General features: G+C 40.4%; 1 protein-coding gene across 6 annotated transcripts in view; it reads right to left on the reverse strand.

The window, feature by feature from the left end:
• Positions 1-22,648, reverse strand: part of rgs3a (regulator of G protein signaling 3a) — a 192,821-nt gene that overhangs the window by 88,387 nt on the left and 81,786 nt on the right. For all 6 annotated transcript variants that reach the window (XM_032539756.1, XM_032539755.1, XM_032539758.1 and 3 more), the window contains one exon: positions 19,536-19,670. In XM_032539756.1, coding sequence (XP_032395647.1) covers positions 19,536-19,670 — 135 coding nt within the window. The remainder of the gene's footprint in view (positions 1-19,535; positions 19,671-22,648) is intronic.

Below are 22,648 nucleotides of genomic sequence, written 5' to 3' on the forward strand. Positions count from 1 at the left end.
ATGGTGACGTGTGTGTGTGTTGTGTGTGTGTGGTGTGTGTGCTGCTGTGTAATGGTCGGTGTGTGGAGATTGCACGAGACAGGAGCATGAGAGAGGAAGATAGATCTGGAGAGCAAACGACTGAGATGTGAGCAGAAGATGAGGGACGAGGGCAGAGATGAAGATCTCGAGAGCCGGAGAACAGAGAGCGAAGATGCATCCATCTTTGATGATCCTTTATGTGCTCATACATTCTTGCTGTTATGCTGATGCGCATGATACGACAAACAAAGCGGTGCTTTTGTGATGTGATGCTCGGTCTCAATTGCCAAGACCCTCCTCAAAGCCGAGCGGGAAAAGAATCTGGCTACTCTACATTTAATTGGATGAGAGGAAAACGGATACTCTAGTTTACTAGGCATTGCTTTTACACAATCAGAATCACCCATTGAGCCGGCTGGTGCCAAACTCCACACAGAGCCGCTGCAAATAGTCTAGGCGATAGAAGAAAACTCATATAGCGAAAGATTGTCCCTGAAGCAATAGCTGTCCTCATTTACCATGCAGAGATTGAGGAGCCAGTAAACAATAGTCCTCATAATTCAACCGAACACAGAAAAGCGGAAGGAACGGAAAATACAAGAATCCTTGCAGATTTCCCTGCACCCAGCACCGGAGCCAATCTGGAAAGATTGAACGCAAAGCCAAAGGGATATAGACTATGAGGCGACCATTAGATATTTTTTTTTTTCTTGCTTTAACAAATTTAAAAAAAATATCATTTGTTAACGGGAATAGCTACGCCTAACACCCACTGATGAAATCCGATTTGTGTGCGTGTCGTGCTGTGTGGGTGTGATGTGGTGTGTGTGGTGCCTGGTGGCGCCAGCAAAGGCGATGGGTCATGACACTGTCTACGATTGATTAAATGATGAGGGAAAGATTGAAGGGAAGGACAGATGGAGGCCGAGAGGAAAGGAGTGTTTACCCATGCTTTCTCTCTCTATTAATAAAACATCTTCAAAAACATCCATATATCTTATAACCCACATACATTCAAACAAAGAGAACATTTGCTCAAACATTGTGGTTATCAATCATTTCCCTTTTTGTATCAATGCGGCCACCAACACAAACTACAAACCCCTGCACAAATTAATCTGAATCACTCTCTTTTCTTTCTTTAAGAAAAAGAAAAAAAAACACCAATTCACTCTAATGTGAAAAGAGAAAAGCCCATTTACCCCAGATGTATGCTTCCATGTTGTTGTTTTCCTCCTATGCGCCCCCTCTATTTGCCTCACTCTCTCGTCACGTTCAGCTTGCCCGACTTCTGACATGCTATTTATTTTGTTTTTTATCCCCCTTTCTCCTAACTCAGTCTCCCGATTTCATCGTTTGGAGCAGCGGTGGCGTTAGTCGTGTTGAGCCGGTTAAACTCAGCGCACGGGCACATTACAGCCAGGAGAAGAACATTGACGAAGAAAAAGCCACAAAACAGGGGAAGTATAACAATCTGTGTCAGAGAATACTGTCCACAGCCCTCTTGTTTACTGAGTGATAGGATAGAGAGGGCGATTATTACAGACAGATATTAAAGCTGAGCAGAAAGCTAAAGCTAAGTTGCGAACAAAGTGATGAGAGACAGAATAAACCAAAGACATAAAGTAAGATGTACATTTAAACCAACAAACAAACAACAGAAAGCAAGCTAGGTAGAAATAGAGTGACTGTTAAAGAATAAAAATAGCGTATGACATGACACCCAAAGCCATCATGTGCAGCCGTGCCAGAGCCTTGACTGCCAAAATGAGCTTATATTGCTTTTCCTATCTTTCCTCCCATTATCCGCTTATTCTATCTCATGCATGACCTAAACCACTCCTGCCCCCAGCAGACCAACAATATCAGTAACTGCCAAACAAACTGCATGAATATTCTAAAAGATCTTTTTATCCCCTAGGCAAAAGGCAAAAGCACAACCAAAATCAATTACATGATACATTCAACTCCACAAAATAAAATGCTAACTCTATACTGATGATGAAATAAATTGATGGATAAATAAACACTACCTTTTTTTTTTTTGCAAGAGAAGTTCGTTATGGTTACAATCCACTTACGGCAGTACAGCCCACTTCACACATCCCCATTTAAGTAGTCTTACTACTCTGTCAAACTGTTATTGCTGCAGTGTCTTGAACAGCTGCCGCGAATAGCCTGGGCTGGATTGTGTGTATGTTCTGTGCCAGTGTGGGCTAGGACCAACTGAACAGGACAGTACACAAAGAGCGAAGAGATGAGAGAGAGAAGGGAAAGACAGGGAATGGGACGAGAAAGCAGAGAGAGAAAGAGAGCGAGAGAGATGAGGCAAGGAAGAAGATGCAGAGAGACCGAGGCAGAGGGAGAGAAAATGCCCAAGCAGGCCCTAAGAGGTAGACTACCAGATGCCACAATAACAAGTATGAAGGAAAGAGGAGGAGATGGAATAATGAGAAGAGACAACTGCAGCAGCACATCCACCTCAGAGAGAATATATGCTTAATATGTGCTTGTGCCGTATATTCACCCAACATATTAAGCGTACTCTCTATGATTGCAGATGTGCTGGGTAGTGCGAGGTGTGTGTCGTGGGTGTAGGTTGTGCTGTGTGTGTGTGGTGATGTGTGTGTGTGGGCTAGTGTGTGATGTCGTGTGCATGTTGTCCATGTTGTCTGTCTGACATTTGGGCTCCATTGGCCTGCCTCCCCTTTTATTCTTTGTGGTGTAAGACATAAATGCCCAATGACAGAACAAGCGTCCCACAGGATGCATCAAAGTACACAATGGCGACACATAACCATTGGCTAAACACACACACAAATATGTGGAATACACATTTGAGTACAAATACATGTGTCTGACACGACACACAGCAGACTATAAAGTAATAGAGTAAACATACACAAAGCAGGAGGCTATTTAAAAAGTAAAAGGAAAGCCCTCACAGTTTATAATGGCACTGTTTTTTAGCTAGACACCACAAACACTGAGAGAGTCATTCTGTGTGTTTAAAAGTATGAGCATGTAAAAGTTTGTCTAACTGCCGATGGCGAGAACATCACTATACTTCTGGTTTGTAGCCATATTTCTAAAATTAGGTCTTCTTAAATTTCTAATTCCTGGCATTCATAAATAGTCTCTTCGCTGATTTTTATTTGGAAATACAAACCATGTAGCAAGTCCTGTACATAGAATAAACACAGATAAAACTTTACAAGATTCATTGCTGAGCAAAGAAAATCAACTTAATGATAGCCTTTCTAAAGCCTTGCTAGGTAGTAGTGTTAAATGCATAGTTTTTCATTGTTGTTGTGTGTAGCGTCACAATATATGTATTGTATGAGCTATAGTCACAGATATGATGTTATTGATTTACTGTAGTCATGGCCTGCTACAATGATCCTTGGGGATTTGGGTGGGGATGACCATCGATTGCACCATTTGCCTACCTTTTTCGAAACAATGCCTCAACGAGGACAGAGACAGTAGGATTTCATTGACCCTGCAAAATGGATGCGGAAATGTTAGCACACTTTCACTAATGCCAGGCTAAGGCAGCATTGGACTTCACGCAGACAAGGGAAAAGACTAGAATACGCACAATTGCCACCTATAGGAGCCCATTAGTTTACTGTTCCTTTACACAAGCCAGCTCATACTATTATTTGAGCAATCAAGATAAAACAAGTTAAACATTTTAAACAAGGAAACAAGGATGATCAAAGAACAACAAGACCTAAAATCGAAAGAAGCGTTTTCAATGCCGATTTGAATACTTTTACTGTTCTTTTCTTAAAACTACAGAAATACTGTATATTCGGTCTTTCTATTCTAAAGATACCGTTTAAAGTATTAATGCAGCAGAGGTTGTAAGAGTCGGTCATCAATTAACTCAATAAAAGTTAAACAGGTCGGCACCAATTACTTGATATTATACATAAAACATCTGTGAGAAAACTCACAAAAATGTTGGCTCCCCCCCCCCAGAAAAATATGGTAATCACATGAAAATGCACAAAGAGCATGCGAAAGAGAATTTGCATATAAATCATTGACTTCTGAAAGCATTTGACGTAACGACTGAAGAGACTAAATATAAGGCAGAGGTGAAAACCATCCAACTGTGTGATGAGGAAGAACGTAACGTCTCCTCAAATAAACATAATGGACAAGATATGCCATTTGTCATCATGATTCTACTATATTTCTATATTGTCATCCTATTATTTGCCATTAAGTATTTTCTTTTCTGGAAATTGAGCCTAAAAATGTTGCTACTTATTGAAATGACAGAAAACCTGTCTGCTGCCTCTAGTTAGAATACAACAAATGTAAACCCTGCTGTACCATGACATGAGTAATTGAACCACAGGCGTGTTTCTCTCGCTATCTCTCATTCTCTAACCTTTCTCTCACTGTTATCTTTCTCTCACTCTGTTATCTGTAGAGCCTCTCTATACATTCAGGGAAAACGTGTTTTATCTCTTCAGTGTGACAGGAACATTTGACAATGAAAGGCCGGGGACAAAGACACCTCTGTCTCTTTAACCCAGTTGCCTCATGTCAACGACTAATCCATCACATGACAATACCCTGTATAAAGAGGTTAATGTCCAACACAATAACAGAGCATGGTGTCAAGCCAGGTTGCTGCCTGTCTACTCTCATTGTTGGTTTCCTGTGTTCCCTACTACCTCATTCAATGTCTTCAATGTCCTAGGTCATGCATCCAATGTCTCCCCACTCTGTGTGCCGTAAAATATGGGTAGTGTGTCGTTGTGGGTGACGTGTTGCGGTGGTGGTGCTGTGTGTGTCGGTGTGTGTGTGTGTGTGGGTGTGTGTGGCGCAGCAAAGGGATGGCTCCGACAATGTCTACGATTGATTAAGATCGAGGAAAAGATTGAGGGAAGGGATAGATGAGGCTGAGGCAGGAAAGGAGAGATGTCTACCCAGCTTCTTCTCTTATGGAGACATGGTTTTTGTCGCGTCTGCTGCTGTATTTAGTACCTACCTGCACCCTGCCCACCACACACATTCTCTCCCTGCAAACAGTAGCATCATCTCACAACATATTCAACCTATTTCCCACCCGGGTGCCAGATACAGTGGTAGCCTAGCTGTAGTATCTTTAGCTACTTAGATCGTAGATTTAGAGTTTTTCCTGTGTCAGGTTTGTTCCCTGTGCTGCCTAGGCTTCTGTTTGCCGTCTGCCACATCTGCCCAGTCGCCTGCACTGGACCCCGATCACTACGCTGCTTCCTGCTGCCATTCCGCCCTCTTCCGCTCTCCCATCCACTTCTCTTCCTCCTGCTGTGGCCCTCAGTAACCCCTCTCTATTCAACATCACATCTACCCCCAGTAACATCGCACTTCATCGCCATCTTGTACTGATATGGGGTCTGACGCTTGGCGTCCACTTGCCCAAACAATCCTGATGAGATGGCCAACATGCGACCCAGCAGACACCTGACCACATCGCCAGAAATTAACAAACACTGCTAACAATATTACAAGTCTCCCTGAAAGTAGAAGGAAGCAAATTTAACAGGGGAGGAATGCATTTTAGAGGGTGTCAGCCAAAATCACCAATATCGGCTCTACACCAAGCCACAATCAAACAAGCAAATCCGAAAGGGAGAAATAATAAAACACCGGCACCAAGACTACAGGTTTCTCTGACCAGCACAGCATGTAGCAGTATACATCACCTATAGGCGTATTAGCCACGAAAACCATCATAATACTGTCGGTTTGGACCCCCTTCGCCGTCAGAACTGCCTAATTCTACGTTGGGCATTGATTCAAAAGGTGCTGAAACATTCAATGGCACTAAGGGGCGCTAAAGTGCTGCCCCCCCCCAGGAGAAAAACATCCCCCACACCATTACTACCCCCACCACCAGACCTCCCACAGTGATAACAAGGCATGATGGACTCATATTTCTGTCACCATATCTCGAACTGTCTCAACAGAAATCGAGATCTCCATACGACCAGGCAACTTTTTGTCAGCTCTCACAACTGTCCAATTTGGTGAGCTCTTGCCCCAAATTTAGCCTTTTTTCCAATTTGTGGTGGAGATGAGTGGTACGCCGTGGGGCTTATGCTGTTGTAGCCCATACCGCCTAGGTTGTGCAGGTTGTGGCTTCACAAATGCTCTTTGTGCATATCTCGGTTGTAACGAGTGGTTTATTTCAGTCAAAGTTGCATCTTCACTCATGCTTAAATCAGTCGTCCCATTCTTTCTGAATTCCAGACTGCAGCCCGTCTGCACAAACAACCATGCCACGCCCAAAACTGCTTAAATCACCTTTTTTTTCCCATTCGACATTCAGTTTGAGAGTTCAGGAGATTGTTTGACCAGGAAACAACCCCTAAATGCATTTGAAGCAGCAAATGCCATGTGATTGGTTGATTAGATAATTGCATTAATGAGAAATATGAACAGGTGTTCCTAATAATCCTTAGGTGAGTGTATGTAAAATATGAACACTGCAGCAACGTCCGTGTTGATGCCTGTGCAGTATGCCCTGTGTTGTGGGACAAATCTAACATTGGGGAAGTTGCCGCAAGAACTTCTCAGCTGTTTTTTCTGAACCTGTACTCAAGATCTAAGGCACTATATCATGAACCCCCTACTAGTTGGTGATGCACGTCTTTAATACAAATGCTTCGATACAGCACAGAAATGCTGTGACAGCAATTTAGAAAAAGAAACAATGGTGCAGGGCACAAGAGGTTCCTCACTTCTGTAAAGGTTCCCCTCAAGATCCCGGGCTACTTCAAGAGGTGCCCCTACTCCTGGTTGCCCACAGACCTGCTCGCACATCGGCCCTACCGTTCTCCACTCTATGAGGGCTCTGTCCTAGGCCATCTGCTGAGGTTCCCGGCTCCACTCTCCAGCTCTCAGGCCTCTTACCCCTCTACAATAAACCGTTAAACTTCATTTCTAGATTACTGTCTATGTTCTGAGCTTGGGTCCACTTACAAAAAATCAATCCTGACAGATGGTATACAGGTAACAGGTCAATATGATTACGGAAAGGGCAAAAAAAACATGACCTCAAAAGGTTTGCCACAAGTGCTTTAACATCTGCCTGTGGAGCATATGAGCCTCAATTCACTAAAGAACAATTCACACCAGAACGAACACCAAACACCAAACGTCTGTCTCAATCCTGCACATGAAAAAAAATGGAATGACTGGTACATGAATAGTAATTCAGAAAAGAGTAGAGATATTCATGCTTACTGGAATCAGATAACAAAAACAAAGAACATGTCAAAGTCAAGAGAAAATCAATTACGGTGCAATGTGAAATAAATGTGACTAATGTAAAAAACATTTGGGACTTCACCTCACACAGCATTATAGAACAGTTGTTATCGCAGCGGGCTAATAGCACTACTTACGCAGACACAACATACACTGTCAAATTTACTTTACCATATTGAAGTAATAATCATGCAAACACAAAGACAATAATACGGATCTCAACTATAGAGACGCCACCAGAAGTCTCCAGAAAAGGCTCTCAGTTGACCAGTACAAAAGATAACAGTACTTACCTTAGACACAGGCATCTGGACGCTTAGTGTGTTTGTGTGTGGGTTTTTTGGTTTGTGTCCCAGAGTGCGACAAAGAAGGCACAGTTCCACAAATACATCACTGACAGAGCATGTGTTGGGCGCGAATAGAGACAGGGTGCTAATACAATGTGGACCATATGTGATCTTTGTTTCTGTCCGTTGTCTGGATGTGTAGTGATCCTCTTGTTCTTCTGTCTTGTCGGGTGTTGTGCTGCAAGTCCCAGCTTCTCCTCAGCTCGGTAATAATGCACGTTTAACGTGTGTGCAAAAGACAGGAAGGAGAGAGAGCAGAGAGAAAGAGAGTGAGAGAGAGAGAGAGAGAGAGAGAGGAGGAGGAAGGAGCGAGAGAGAGGAGGGGAGAGGAGAGAGAGAGAGAGAGAGGTAAAGAGGGATTAAGTGAAGGATGAGAAATGAAGACTTTGGAATCGCGAGTGAGACAAAAGTGTGAGAGTGAAAGGAGGATTGTAAAAAAGTAAAGTACAGAAAATGTAAGAGAAAGTGATGGAAAGATCAAATGCAATTAACTCTCTGAAGACCAAAGCAGTCAACAACCTCTATCTTATCTCCTCACTCATTCTCTCTTTTCCTCTCTCTCTCACACATCTTCCTCTACAGCTATTTTTAGAAGTTGCTCCTTCGCAAATCAAAACACTGAATCAAAACCTATCAAAGAGCAGGATGTTACGGGCCATGTCTTTACACACTAAAGACATACACAGACACACACACAACACACACACTCGTTACAATGACATGTCTGCATCGACCTAAGGGGAGCCGTTGTAAGCTATTCATCGGGCCTTATCTAATCACTGTAAAGTTCTCTACTGTCATCAATGCTAGGTAATACAGGCAGGACAACAGCACAACACTTTATTAATCAAAAATGTAAAAGAAATTAAAAAGACCCTGCTATTGCAAAGAAAATATTTCCGAGGTCCGTGCATGCTCAGGGGAGCAAACGTTATCTTTTGACTAAAGAATGCCCATTATAAATTTGACAGGGAATGGATTTCATGTATGGCTGTACCTTTTCAGGACCAAGTGTGCAAGCTCCTATGCTTGATGCTATTTGCATTATATAACACAGTTATGAATAGTGAAGGTGAGCTAAAATAAAGCTAAACACAACTCCATCAAAGGAAAATCATGAATGTTACACAAATGAATTACATGAATCCTACACTACAGACCCCAATGAATAGTGTGAAAGTGTGTGTAAACTGATGAGGAGAGAGGGGAGAGGTAGAGTTAGAGAGAACAAGACAGTGATAAAGAGAGACTAAAGATTGAAGATGGCTAGTTGCACTTAATGGCTGAAATAAATTAAAAAAATGTAAAGAACTGAGGTCTCTGTGGAAAACAACCCAAAGAAGAGATACAAAAACACATAAGATCAGATAGGTTTCTTTTTTTGCTCAACTACAGCCTCAATAATATGTACTGTAGAATGAGGAAATTGCACAACATAGGTATATATGCTCTCAAATTACTACATCTGCATCCACATATGCAGTAGTGTTATGTCGAAGGACACCGGTGTTTCTTATATTTTCAAGAGTCTGCAAAGAAAGTTTGAGATAGTGCTGTCACTTCATCTTCTGTCACTCACACACACAAAATAACTAAAAAGGCACTATGGCCGTTGGTGGAATGGATATCCTCCTAATGACAACATGGCTTCCATGCAACACTTACTCCAAAACTTTACACTTTCTATGCAAAAGTCAGACTTGAACTGAAGCAATTCTGGTACGCTTAGATAGATCTTGAAAGATGATCTCTATAACCAGCGGACTGCTCTGTTGCCATTAAAGCACCTTCTCAAAAGCAGAAAATCGTGATAGAATAGACAATAACTTGACTATGATATGACAATACATGAAATGTTTCAGCTTGGTCCTCATACCTGCTCAGTTATGCTAATTGGTAGTCCCATGTCAAATAGCATGCAGAGTACTGTGTGTTGTGTGTATGTGCCAGTGTGTAGAGAAAGAGACGAGCAAAGACAAGACAAATGGAATCATCCGTGTCTAATTAGAGACAATGAAGGGGAAAGTATGTGTCTGTTGCAGAAGAAACAAGGAGAGCGAGGAGAAATGTTAATCACGTGTGTCTACGGTACAGATGTTGCCAATCTTGATTTATATAAGATACTTTATGCCCTTGTGTTCGACTGTAGTATCAACGAGTGGTTTGATCATGCAAGAAGGGTGCAAAAAGACTTTCACTAGGTTCCTTTGTTTGCATGTACCATGGAAATGTTTGTAATTAAAACTGGTTGTAATTCCCCTTGAAATGATAAGAGACAGGTATGTAGCAGCCTTCATTCGCTGCTCACTCCTATCCTCATTGGGCATTTATCTCCTATCTGTGCCACTTGCTGCCTCCTACTGTAAACCCAGTGAAGCTGTCTCTCTTAGCTCATGAGGTTAAAAAACCATGACGGTACCGTGCTCGTCTCAACATACTGTGCATCATCAGACCATCACTCTCACATGCTTCCTCTGCTGTCTGCCGGGGCATGCCAAAAACACATCAAACAATAATCTCATTCTGATTCAGCACACATTCAACTCTACATTACCGCTGTGTACACCATTAGCTATACTCTGAAATAAGTACACTTAAAGGGACTTTGCTTTATCATTCTACTTGCTACAAAGAGGTATTAGATATTGAAGCAATTACCTTCAGTCTCTGTCGGAAACTGTACATTCCAATCTCCCATTGAGAACCCATGTTGGAAAAAAACAATTTTTAAGGAATCTTTGACCATTGACATTATGGTACTGCTGCTCAAAATCGATGACGAAATCGTAACAATGCTTTAATGGTGTCTTAAACGTCAATTGACGCCAACAACATACAGAAGTGTCACAGTCTGAAGAAGCAGGCAAGGTACATTAGCCTGCATGTGCAGTCAGGGGACTGAATGTGGTAAATGTGCTGCTATTCTTAAAGAGTTGACATGCAATGATAGGTAATACAGCAGGACAGCAGCACATCATGACAAGTTGATATGTGTCAAGACGCTGCAGGTATGGTGGCCGTCAACATTTCATACACAGAATGGGTTTCTGATAAATCCTGTGGAAACCAGCAGCTAGTTTTCTGTGTTATTGTGTTGCTGCTTTAAAGTTCAGGTGCTGCCTGTAGTGAGATATGCTGCTCAAAAAATGCATATTCACTGACAGTTCCTATCTTTCAGTGCTTCATGTATATGATCGAGTTGCCTACGGTGGAGAGACATGGTAGAATGAAAGAGGAGAGGAGGAGAGACCACACTTTCTTTAATCATCATCAAAACTTTAATAAGTAAAAGAGAAAGAATAAAAAAAGAGAGGTAAAGAAATAGGGTCCTTGTCATACTACATACTGCTTAACCAACATGAACAAGGCTGTATTATAACCACTTCAGCAGCTTAAACTGATTCTATACATTTTGAAAGAGGACAGCCAGGAGAACAGAACAAGCTGCCTCCAAACCCCTACACCACAGTTTGTTCATTAGCAGCAGCCAGCTTTTTCAGTGCATGCACTCATATAGATTTATGCCAAATTGTACTGCAGATAGTTTGCTTTTCTCTTCTGACTCAGACTAGGAGTGCCAGCAGTGCTAAGTCAGATGCTAACTGTGTGTAATTTAAGTGCGGGCTGCCATTTTCAAAATGGCAGTCCTGCCTTAATTCCCAGTTGAGGGCGGGGTGTGTGCTTTATTTTCCAGCAGACTTAGCGGCTAATGAGTGGTCAAGAATGGACAAGCAAGAATGTACCAGTAGTTTTCCAAGGAAAGAGCTCACAGGCTTATAACGGCGTGGGGTACCAGGCGACAAGGATAAGGTTTGGTTCTGTACTTGAGGTTAGGAACAAATAAAAAGGTTCCAATATGTATTATACATTGGTTTATATACTGTATACTGAGCATTGTGTTGATTGATCCACAGGTAAAAACGTTCTGATTCTGATTAAAACGTCTTGACACATCAAAAACATTTTTATGTTCCGATTTTACTTTGACGGCTAAAAAACTAAAAGGCTATGGTGAGCATTGTCCCGACCCGCACTAAGCCCCTAAAGGATGTAAGCCACAGTCGGACATATCTGATGCAAAATAAATAGATATTGAACAAAGTGATTACAAAATGTAAACAGAGTATGAGGACAATGCTGCGGTTATAGTCTGGTATTATAGATGGTATTGACTTGTACAAAACAAGTCAAGTTGACAACTCAATCTGAATGAGTTTGAATACTTTACCAAAATCAACAAAGTGAAAATAAAATCTAAAATAAGTGTAACGTAAATGAACATTTTGCATTAATCAGGACTTGCCAATCATGGATCACTTTGCTCCAAGATTTTTGGTATCCATAGCTTCATGTCAGACTATTCTCTTATTATTCACAATGGCAAGGCAAGGCAAGGCAAGGCAGCTTTATTTGTATAGCACATTGTCAGCAACAAGCAATTTCAAAGTGCCTTGACACAAATCAGTTAAACAGATAAAACACAAGGTAAAAACAGTTAAAAAATCACAAGCATTAAAAACCGGTAGAAACACATGAATAGGACAGTTAAAAACAAAGAGAAACATAAAACAAAGAAATAAAAGTTACAGTGCAGCATAAGAAATTTAAAGAAATGATTAGTCATTTAAAGAAAGGCAGCATCAAATAGAAGGTCTTCAGCCTTGATTTAAAAGAATGAGAGTAGCAGCGGATCTACAGGTTCTGGGAGTTTATTACAGATATGAGGAGCTAGAAAACTGAAAGACTGCTTCAACCTGTTTAGTTCTGACTCGGGGACAGAAAGCAGACCTGTCCCAGATGACCTGAGAGGTCTGGGTGGTTCATAGTGTAGTAGCAGATCAGCAATATATTTTGGACCTAAAACCGTGAAGTGATTTATAAAACTAGCAAGAGTCTTTGAAATCAATTCTTTGAGACACAGGAGCCACGTGTAAAGACTTCAGAACTGAGAAGTGAGGGATCGCATCTCTTGGTCTTAGTGAGGACTCGAGCAGCAGCGTTCTGAATCAGCTGCAGCTGTCTGATTGATTTTTTAGGGAGACCTGTAAAGACCCCGTACAGTAGTCAAGTCTACTGAAGATAAAGGCATGGACAAGTTTTCCAATCATGTTGACACATAAGTCCTTTAACCCTGATATATTCTTAAGGTGATAGTAGGCTGACTTTGTAATGTGTTAATGGGCTGTTAAAGTTCAGGTCTGAGTCATGACTACACCAAGATTTCTGGCTTTTGTCTTTTTTTAACATTGTTGCACTGCTGACAGAGTGAAACAATCAGAGAGAAAGAGAGGCATCAGTTATTAACAATGTGATGAAGTTAGTCTTCATAAAACATTCACCCAAAAGCCTCTTTTAACTTCTGCGTGACTTTAAATGAAGCTTCATACAATAAGAAATGGCAAACTCCATCATGCCCCACTCACAGAGGAGACAAGTGGATAGAAGTATTAAAGGAAAAAAGGCCATATCCAAATTTTCAAAAGGGTTAGTATTCAAAGCGTTCAGGGAATAGAGGAACTTGGGTAGCTGCAGACAAACATACTGTGACGGTAAGTAACCCCATTTATTGGGAAAACAACGTCAGTGGAGATAGGGTGTGATATCTACAGGAATGCGTGTTTCCCTTGGAGTGGATTCTGCCCTCTCGGCACACTTGAAGATAATCTTGAGTAAAGTGCATTGCTTACAAAGTTTGGATTTACTTAGCTTTGTGCATGAGAGGACCAAATACAGTTTCTGGCCAAGGAGTATGTGTGGATAATTTTCTAAATCTCCTTTGCTGCAATTCATCAACACCACAGGGAACCTAGTGCATCAAAATATACACTCTATTCAGTAAGTTGCCTCGTGCTGACATCAGCTTTAAAAATGGGGCAAAAAATTAAGTTATTTAAGCACTACAAAGGAAAAAATCCTCATGGTGAATTGTTGGAACATTCTCTGAGATTAATTAACATCTTACAAACCTTAGTGGAATTGAACCTTGAATCAAGATGCAAGTTTATCATTATAATCTATGAAGGGGGACATTGCTGCATATTTAGCAATATTGGTTTTACTGATTCAGATATTAACGTCCTTTTTTAGATGTATTTATTAATGCAGTGGCCGTCTGCAAGGACATGGCCCACATGTGTCTACACTATCTATAGGAATGTGTCCTCCTTTCTTTTGCAAATGTGAAAATACCTAAGGATACTTTGGTTTTTAAGGCTCCTAGATCAGATACAATAATACAAAGGCAATCTCTATTGACAAAGAGATTTGCATATAATTAAACACATTTGGACTGACTGAATACAAACTATTTGACCTTAGATACTCTGGAGAAATACAATCAAAAAGTGAACTAAATGTCAAGATGTAAAATGTTATAATAAGCATGTATGACCTTGCCTTCAGGACACCAATCAGATTTCAACTTATACAAGATTGCAGTGAAAGGTTCTAATAAATGACCTGTGACAGCAAACAAGACTATCAGTAAAAAGGAAGCTATTTTTTTAATACTTTTTTATTAATGCCTTTGCCTGTGTCAGATTTTTCTCGCAAAGTCGCAGAATGATTTACGGCAGCTTATAGTAACACTTCTGATGGGTCACAGATTTCGGTACAATATTGTTAGTAAATTTCCAGCCAGGTAAAAGGTAGGAGATATGTTTTTATAGGTCTAATGTATTTTAATTTTATTTTAGAAGTAGTTATTGTTGTCTGGTGATACTGGGACAGGGTTTTCACAGAAAAAGGGAAATTAAACAAAAACAACTAAAAGCTAAAAGAGAAATGAAAGGACAGACGACAACTGAGCTTTAACAGACTGAGATATTATAATTCAGGAAATACGCGATTGTAAATTATTCAAAACTCAGGTATGCAATATGCCTATTTTTATTCATGAATGTATTAGGGCTGCACAGAATGAGAAAAATATATATATTTGCAATTATTTGGACTGATCCGGATTGGTATATGATTCAGGATATTGGAGGGATTGCTTATTTTTGCATAATTATTCTAATTTTCATTGAAAATATTAAAATTAAAATTAAAATGATTATGGTGTATTTGCGAGGATCTGTACCAAACTAAGATTTTTTCTTGAATCTGTAGGATACGATTTGTGGGCTGGGAATCATCTATCAAATATTGCCCCCCCCCCCGCAAAAAAAAAAAGAGCTGGTGGAGCATGGCTGGTCTGTTCAGCAGGCAGTAACCTCCTGTGAGATGACAAAAAGCTTTAGTTTCCTTTCTTATTAAAGTAAACAACTAAAGCTTTAATAAGCATAATAGTTACCAGTTACAGAGAAAGTGTTAACATGGGCCATGGAAATTCTAATTAAAATCTGGAAATGCAATCATTCAGGGCAGTTTACCATATTTAAATCAATCAGACACTGGTTCAGTCAATCAATACACTGGTTCCGTCAATAGAAATAGAATAAATGGCGTTACCTTACGTGACTTGGTGGGCTTCTAAACTGTTTTGTATTGGAACAAATGAACACTGCAGTGTGTTTCATTAATCCGCATATACATAATTGACAATGATCAAGGGAGGAAAGAGGAAAGGAAAGCCAACAGGAATAGTCCATTGTGTGCTGTGAAACATTAAACATGTGTAAACCCATTCCTGCAGAAAAACACTGTAGCAGTAAAATGTTGTTTAGAAGCTCTTAATATCTTATCTTTGAAACAGTGGTTAAATATGTGAATTCTTAGGGAAAAATCACACATGTTCCTAAAAAAGTTTAAATATGGAAAAATATTAAAAAATGGGCCAAGTTCTGACTCACTTACACTTCTAAGTGATCAGGTCTCATCCTGAAGTTTTGGAAGAAAATACAGTATAGGGGCAAAAAATACACACACATATGGACGCGTATGAATACACGTTCACGCAGAGAGAGAAAAAGCATGAAAGACTGTCGGCTTGTCCCTTCTCTTAATGTGCTAATGAAATGAACCCCTAATGAACAACAGGTGTGGAATCTATACACAGGCTATTTATCTCTTTTACTCACCTTCAGCTAAACTCAAATAAACTGGGGGACTACTTTGAAATTTATGACATGAAGGAATCTGCTGTTAATCCAAAATCAAGAAAAAATTAAGGGCAAATAAAACAAAATAAAAAATCTAGACCATTAAATGCAAACTACACTTCAAACTGATATGTTCAACATGAAGGTATTTATTGGTCCAAGGTTTTTTAAAAGAACTCCGCAAACAGCTTACTATAAAGTCCCTAAATAGGCATGAGAAAACCTGACAAGGTGTGTGTGTGTGTGTGTGTGTGTGTATAATACAGTATATATAATATTATATATATATATATATATACAGTAAATATGTACATACAGTATGTAAATATGAGTACGTTTCCAAAGATATCCTAAAATTACTAAATTGGGCCACAGTCATGTCATTAACAGCTCCCCAGCAGCCACCTCTTAATCAGGGGCACTCAAGTGACCGGAGCACTTAAAGATCAGAACAGTGCATCCATAACAGCCCCAAGCACCGCCATTGTGCTACATTACAAATAGGGGACATCTGACTGCTTTCATTTTATCCATTTCAATGCAACGAAAGTAAACAGGTCTACAAAGGTAATTGTCAGAAGAGCAGCTGAAATCAGTAATTTGTTTAATGTGGTAGTAGTGAGTCACCAACTGTGCAGTGTCCCTCGGCTTTCGGCTCACCGTTTTGATTTCTAAATGTACTGTTTTGGTTCTCTGTCATAGCATTATGTTTGGTACAAGCAGGCAGTAAGCAGGCAGTTATCCAAATGAAATCACACTGAATAATTTATAGAAATAATACATCTTAATTGGTAGTTTTTATTCATCACTGCTATCACACCACTATAGTATATATATATATATATATATATATATATATATGTATATAATAATGTCAGTTAAACAGCGTTATTAACGCAAACATATCTTCACAGTCACATTTTTTTATTGCAAGGTAACGTTCTTTTGGCCAAGCAAATTTTGTAGTTTTTTACAGTGCTGTTTCAACCAGTAGTGACGTTAGAAAAACTACAACACCAACCGGATAGCTAGTTACACTGTGTGAGAGATGTATTTCCTCCAAGGAGAATGTTAATGTGAAAATTGAACACTACAGTAGGTTATACCAATGTTGTTTTCAATTAAAAAAACAACAAAATTTGCACAAGCAAGCCGATCACCACTATGAGCTGGTGTGTACGTCGAGCCGGCGTGTGTTGTGGTGTGTGTGTGTGTGTGTGTGGTGTGTGTGTGTGTGTGGTGTGTGTGTGTGTGTGTGTGTGTGTGTGTGTGTTGGTGTTGTGTGTGTTGTGTGTGTTTGGTTGTGGTGTTGTGTGTGGTGTGTGTGTGTGTGGTTTGTGTGTGTGTGTGTGTGGTGGTGGGGGTGATAGAGAGAGTGAGACGTGTGAGAGAGACAGCAATTAGCTTGCGGAGCAAGTAGCCACTCTAGAGTCATAGTGAGGAGAAACAAAGTGTATCCCTATGTTTTTGACCACGGTGGAAATCTTTAGCAGGAAAAGTTTCCCCTTCCTTGATTTATAGTGCAATACCTGTCTCTCGTTGACTGACTCTGCTGTGTTTATTGTGTGTCCGACTGTGTGTGCTTTTTAAAACACCAGCCCAACTCTACACCTCATTGGCTTACCATGAAATTTTACTCAATCTCAGCCAAGCGTCAGCATTTATGCGTTGTCTCGTGCACGCTCATAACCAGAAAAAAAAAATCTATGCCTCTCGGCTCAGAGAGTAGTTGGTCGAGTCAGCTTCAATTAACGTGCCGCATTTTCAGCAATAATGGTAACAGCGTTATTAGATGGGAAGAGTAATCAATTAGATTACTCGTACTGAAAAAAGTAACACTTATTCCCATCACTGTGTGTGTGTAATTATAATATAATATATATATTATTATATATATATATACACACTACCGATCAAAAGTTTGGGGTCACATTGAAGGTCCTTATTTTAGAGGAAAAGCACTGTACTTTTCATGAAGAGAACTTTAAAACTAGTCTTAACTTTGAGAGAAATATCACCTCTATACATTGCGAATGTGGTAAATGACTATTCTAGCTGCAAATGTCTGGGTGTTTTGGTGTTCTTGCCTGGTGCAATATCTACATAGGTGTATAGAGGCCCATTTCCAGCAACTATAACTCCAGTGTTCTAATAGTACAATGTGTTCGCTCATTGGCTCAGAAGGCTAATTGATGATTAGAAAACCCTTGTTTGCAATCATGTTCACACATCTGAAAACAGTTTAGGTCGTTCAGAAGCTACAAAACTGACCTTCCTTTGAGCAGATTGAGTTTCTGGAGCACACATTTGTGGGGTCAATTAAACGCTCCAAAATGGCCAGAAAAAGAGAACTTTCATCTGAAACTCGACAGTCTATTCTGTCCTAGAAAGAAGGCTATCCATGCAAGACATTGCTAAGAAATTGAAGATTTCCTACAACGGTGTGTACTACTCCCTTCGAGGACAGCACAAACAGGCTAACCAGAGTAGAAAAAGAAGTGGGAGGCCGCGTTGCACAACTGAGCAAGAGATAAGTACATTAGAGTCTTAGTTTGGAGAAACAGATTCCTCACAGGTCCCCAACTGGCATCTTCATTAAATAGTACCCGCAAACACCAGTGTCAACATCTACAGTGAGAGGCGGCTGCGGGATTCTGGGCTTCGGGCAGAGTGGCAAAGAAAAGCCATATCTGAGACTGGCCAATAAAAGAAAAAGATTAAGATGGGCAAAAGAACACAGACATTGGACAGAGGAAGACTGGAAAAAAGTGTTGTGGACGGATGAATCCAAGTTTGAGGTGTTTGGATCACAAAGAGAACGTTTGTGGACGCAGAACAAATGAAAGATGCTGGAAGAATGCCTGACGCCATCTGTTAAGCATTGTGGAGGTAATATGATGGTCTGGGGTTGCTTTGGTGGCTGGTAAGATGGGAGATTTGTACAGGGTAAAAGGGATGAATAAGGAAGGCTATCACTCCATTTTGCAACGCCATGCCATCCCAGTGGACAGCGCTTGTTGGAGCCAATTTCATCCTACAACAAGACAATGACCCTAAACACACTCCAAATTGTGCAAGAACTATTTGAGCAGAGCAGAAGCAGGCAGCTGGTATTCTATCGGTAATGAGTGGCCAGCGCAGTCACAGATCTGAACCATTGAGCTGTTGTGGAGCAGCTTGACAGTATGGTACGCAAGAAGTGCCCATCCAACCAATCCAACTTGTGGGAGCTGCTTCTGGAAGCGTGGGGTTCAATTTCTCAGATCACCTCAACAAATAACAGCTAGATGCCAAAGGTCTGCAATGCTGTAATTGTGCAAATGGGGATTCTTTGACGAAAGCAAAGTTTGATGTAAAAAAATCTTATTTCAAATACAAATCATATTTCTAACCTTGTCCTGTCTTGACTCTATTTTCTATCATTTCACAACGTATATGGTGGTGAATAAACGTGTGAATTGTCAGAAAACACAAAATTGTTTGGGTGACCCCAAACTTTTGAACGGTAGTGTATATATGCCACTTTTGGCATACCTAAACAGAGCCAAGCAGGACTTAAATTGCACTGAACTAAAGCAGCTGACGCAGTGCAACTATCCCAATGCAGTTGGATAAATGCAGCATTAAACCTGCCCACAGAAATGTAAGAGCTAAGTGGAAATAACGATGGCACTGTGAGCTGCAGGGAAAGTGTACATATATGCTAGGAAGTGTGTGGTTTTCACAGGGTATCTGTGATGGGGGCATGTACAAATATATGCATTCCCATGTGTTCATGTGTTTACTGATTCATCTTTGGCTTCAAATGAAATTGGAAATGATCCTAGATCTGCGTGTCAATGTAGCATACCTGCTCAAAATGTGGAAGGGAAGGCTCCCTCCTGTGAAGCTGGAGCTGCTTGTCAATGTTGTCCTTCAGGCACTGACACACGCGGCGCTTCTGGTCGGCTGAATAGGCTTCCAGGCTAAGCAGACAGTCACACTTCTAGAGAGAGAGAGAGAGAGAGAGAGAGAGAGAGAGAGAGAGAGAGAGAGAGAGAGGCAAGAGGGGTGGAGGAAAAGACAGTCGGAAATTAGGCATCTACAGTCAGAGGAGTGAAGAAGTGTCTCCTGATCTTTGGATTGTGAAAGGGTTTAAAATGGGCAGAGCCTGAGAGCAAAATGAGAGGATTACACCAATAAGTATAAATGTAAAAGGATGTGTGTGTGTGTGTGTGTGTGTGTGTGTGTGTGTGTGTGTGTGTGTGTGTGTGTGTGTGTGTGATGAGAAAGCAGTGAGTGCTTTAAAATAGGACATGGACTAACAAAAGAGCTTAATCCGTCAGATGTACAGAGTCATTGTGTGTCATTGTCGGCATGTTTCACCTCAGACTTTTCTTTTTGCACGTTCCGTTCTTATCTGAACTTTGTTTACATGATACCACAGCCAATTAAGACAGTGGCACAGCCCTCTGGGTATCAAAAACACTAGCATTAGTGAAACTAGATAACGGCTAGTATCCACTTCAGGCAGAATTTGATATGCTGACAAAATGATTATGTGAACAATGGCACTCCTAAAAGAGTACAAATCAATACATCCCTGCTGGGAAATAAGTGAGAATAAATATTTAACAAGCAGAGGTTAAATTGTTGGCAGAGCTTGGTCAAATAGCTTTTCCCTCAAAAAGGACATAAATACCCCTTGGCTGACTCTCCAGGACATCTAGAATCTGTTTGATCTAATTGATGTCCAGATTAAATCTCTTGGCAACAATCCCAGCAAGGCACTTTTGATAAAAGACAGATCCTATGAATCTTTTACATAGAACACAACTCATTTAATGTGTATTTTTGTTCCAAATCCTAATGTGACTTCTGAGAATAGTTCATAAAGTTTAAGGAAGAGAGTTAATAAAAAACAGTATATCTCATATTGCATACAAATGTAATTCTCTTTCTAGTGGCGTCAAGGTTTACATCAGTTGCTGCAATTGCTTTTAAAAATACATTATTCCATATTGATTGGTCAAATTCTAGCTCCTTCACATTCTTGAGACTACTTCATGACCTTACACACCTTGTGGAAATACTCAATGTAGTAAATGCCTCCTCATTTCATCTCCTCACACATACAGTACAGACTCATATAATTCAGTGCATTCAGGTACAGCACGTTTCTAATTTGACAGTCCATGGCTACAAACATAAAATCCCTACCTAGTCAGTTGGGCACTCAAATAACCATACACACTCACATCAGCTCCTTTTAGCCACATTTGTTGGCATACTAAGCTGAAGAAAAGTTAACATTATTCCGAACTTTTCTGATTAAAGTATAGAATGAAAGGAACCTTTTGTGCTCAAGTACGATTTTCAATTTCTCCACTTTCCAATTTGATATTTTCCTTCTACCTCGGTTGTTTTGCTTCTGGCGGTGTCAAGGAAAAACATTTGTATCCTGACATTTTTGTGAACAAGTCAGGCTATAAATAGGACCTTTCCATTTTAAGCAAGTTTTTAGAGATTGACCGGAGTCCTCTGGGCTTTTCTTGACGCACACTGGCCTGGTCAGTGGTGAATCATAATGTGAGTTTTCTGGCTGCATGGGCTATTAATGCCATGCTATGTTGCCATCCCTCGGACTATCTGTCTATTTCAATGTCACTCAATGTCCTGTTGAAGATGGGGATGCTGCTGCTGCTGAGGTATCGTGGCACAGAGTGTTTGGTGGTTAAATCCTTGTCAATGTTAGTGATGCTAATGTAGAATTAAAAGGCATTTAAAGCCTGCATTAATGGTAGCAATGTCAAGACTGATAAGGCACAGTTGTTTGTAATTGGAAAGTGTTGACTATTAGGTAGAAAGGGAACCAAATATTTTGTTGCCAAATCATCCCAAAAAAAACCCCCAAAAATAATCTTGAAAAAAAATTATAGCAAAAGCCTTTATGAAATTAAGCCTGACTGATAAAATAAGGGCTTTTTCAGAGCGGACAGAAATCAATGTTGATGTTATTTAATATCCATCATTTGGACTGAATCTGAATCTGAAGGGTGCAGCAGAGGCCATGACACATGAAATGCATGCTGACTTCAAGGTCACTTTATTATCCCTAAGGGGCAATTTGGATTGCAGCCAGCAGTGATGATATATGCACCAAACGACCAAAAACAAAAATAAACACAACCACAATAGGACTACAACCTTAATTAAATTTGAATTTACAGGATATTATTAACAAATGGGATAACAGCTGGAATGAATGACCTTTTGAATCTATTTGTTCTGCATCACGGCAGACTATATCTGCGCCCGGATGGAAGCAGCTTGAATTCACTCCACAAGGGATGACTCGGATCAGCCAGGATGGCTCTCACTTTCTTCAAGGATCTGGCCTTAAACAGGTCATGTAGGTCATCTAAGGGTGTGCCCGCAATTTTTCTGCACACCTTCACAATACCTTATATGCAATTTTTCTTTTTAATAGAAAGTGACCCGTGCCAGCAGATAGAACAGGAGTAAAACATTTTCACAAAAACAGTATCAACACTAAAACTGTAAAGCTTACGGTGAAAGTGCATGCGCTGATGTGCTTTATACACACAGCATCAACTTGGGGCTAGAAGCACAGTTTACTGTCGATCACAGACCCAAGATCTTTGTACAGTTGCACTAGTTTAACTGGTTGGTTGTCCATTACAACCGGGGAAATAACAGTGGGATTTCTTCTGAAGTCAATGTACATCGCTTTTGTTTTAGCCACATTAATGTTTAAAAGCGAGGATTTACACCAATCAGTAAAATCATTGACTACAGGACCATGTTCGGAGTCGTCACTGCTGAGGAGGGACACAATGACAGAACAACCGCAAATTTAGTAATGTGGCGCCGTTCCTGATGGGTTTGGCATTCATTTGTGTATAAAACACATAAGAGAGGGGAGAGAACACAGCCCTGGGGGGACCCAGTGGAAGATAAGAG

The sequence above is a fragment of the Etheostoma spectabile genome, chromosome 16, assembly GCF_008692095.1.
Source record: "Etheostoma spectabile isolate EspeVRDwgs_2016 chromosome 16, UIUC_Espe_1.0, whole genome shotgun sequence".
NCBI classification, from domain to species: Eukaryota; Metazoa; Chordata; class Actinopteri; order Perciformes; family Percidae; genus Etheostoma; species Etheostoma spectabile.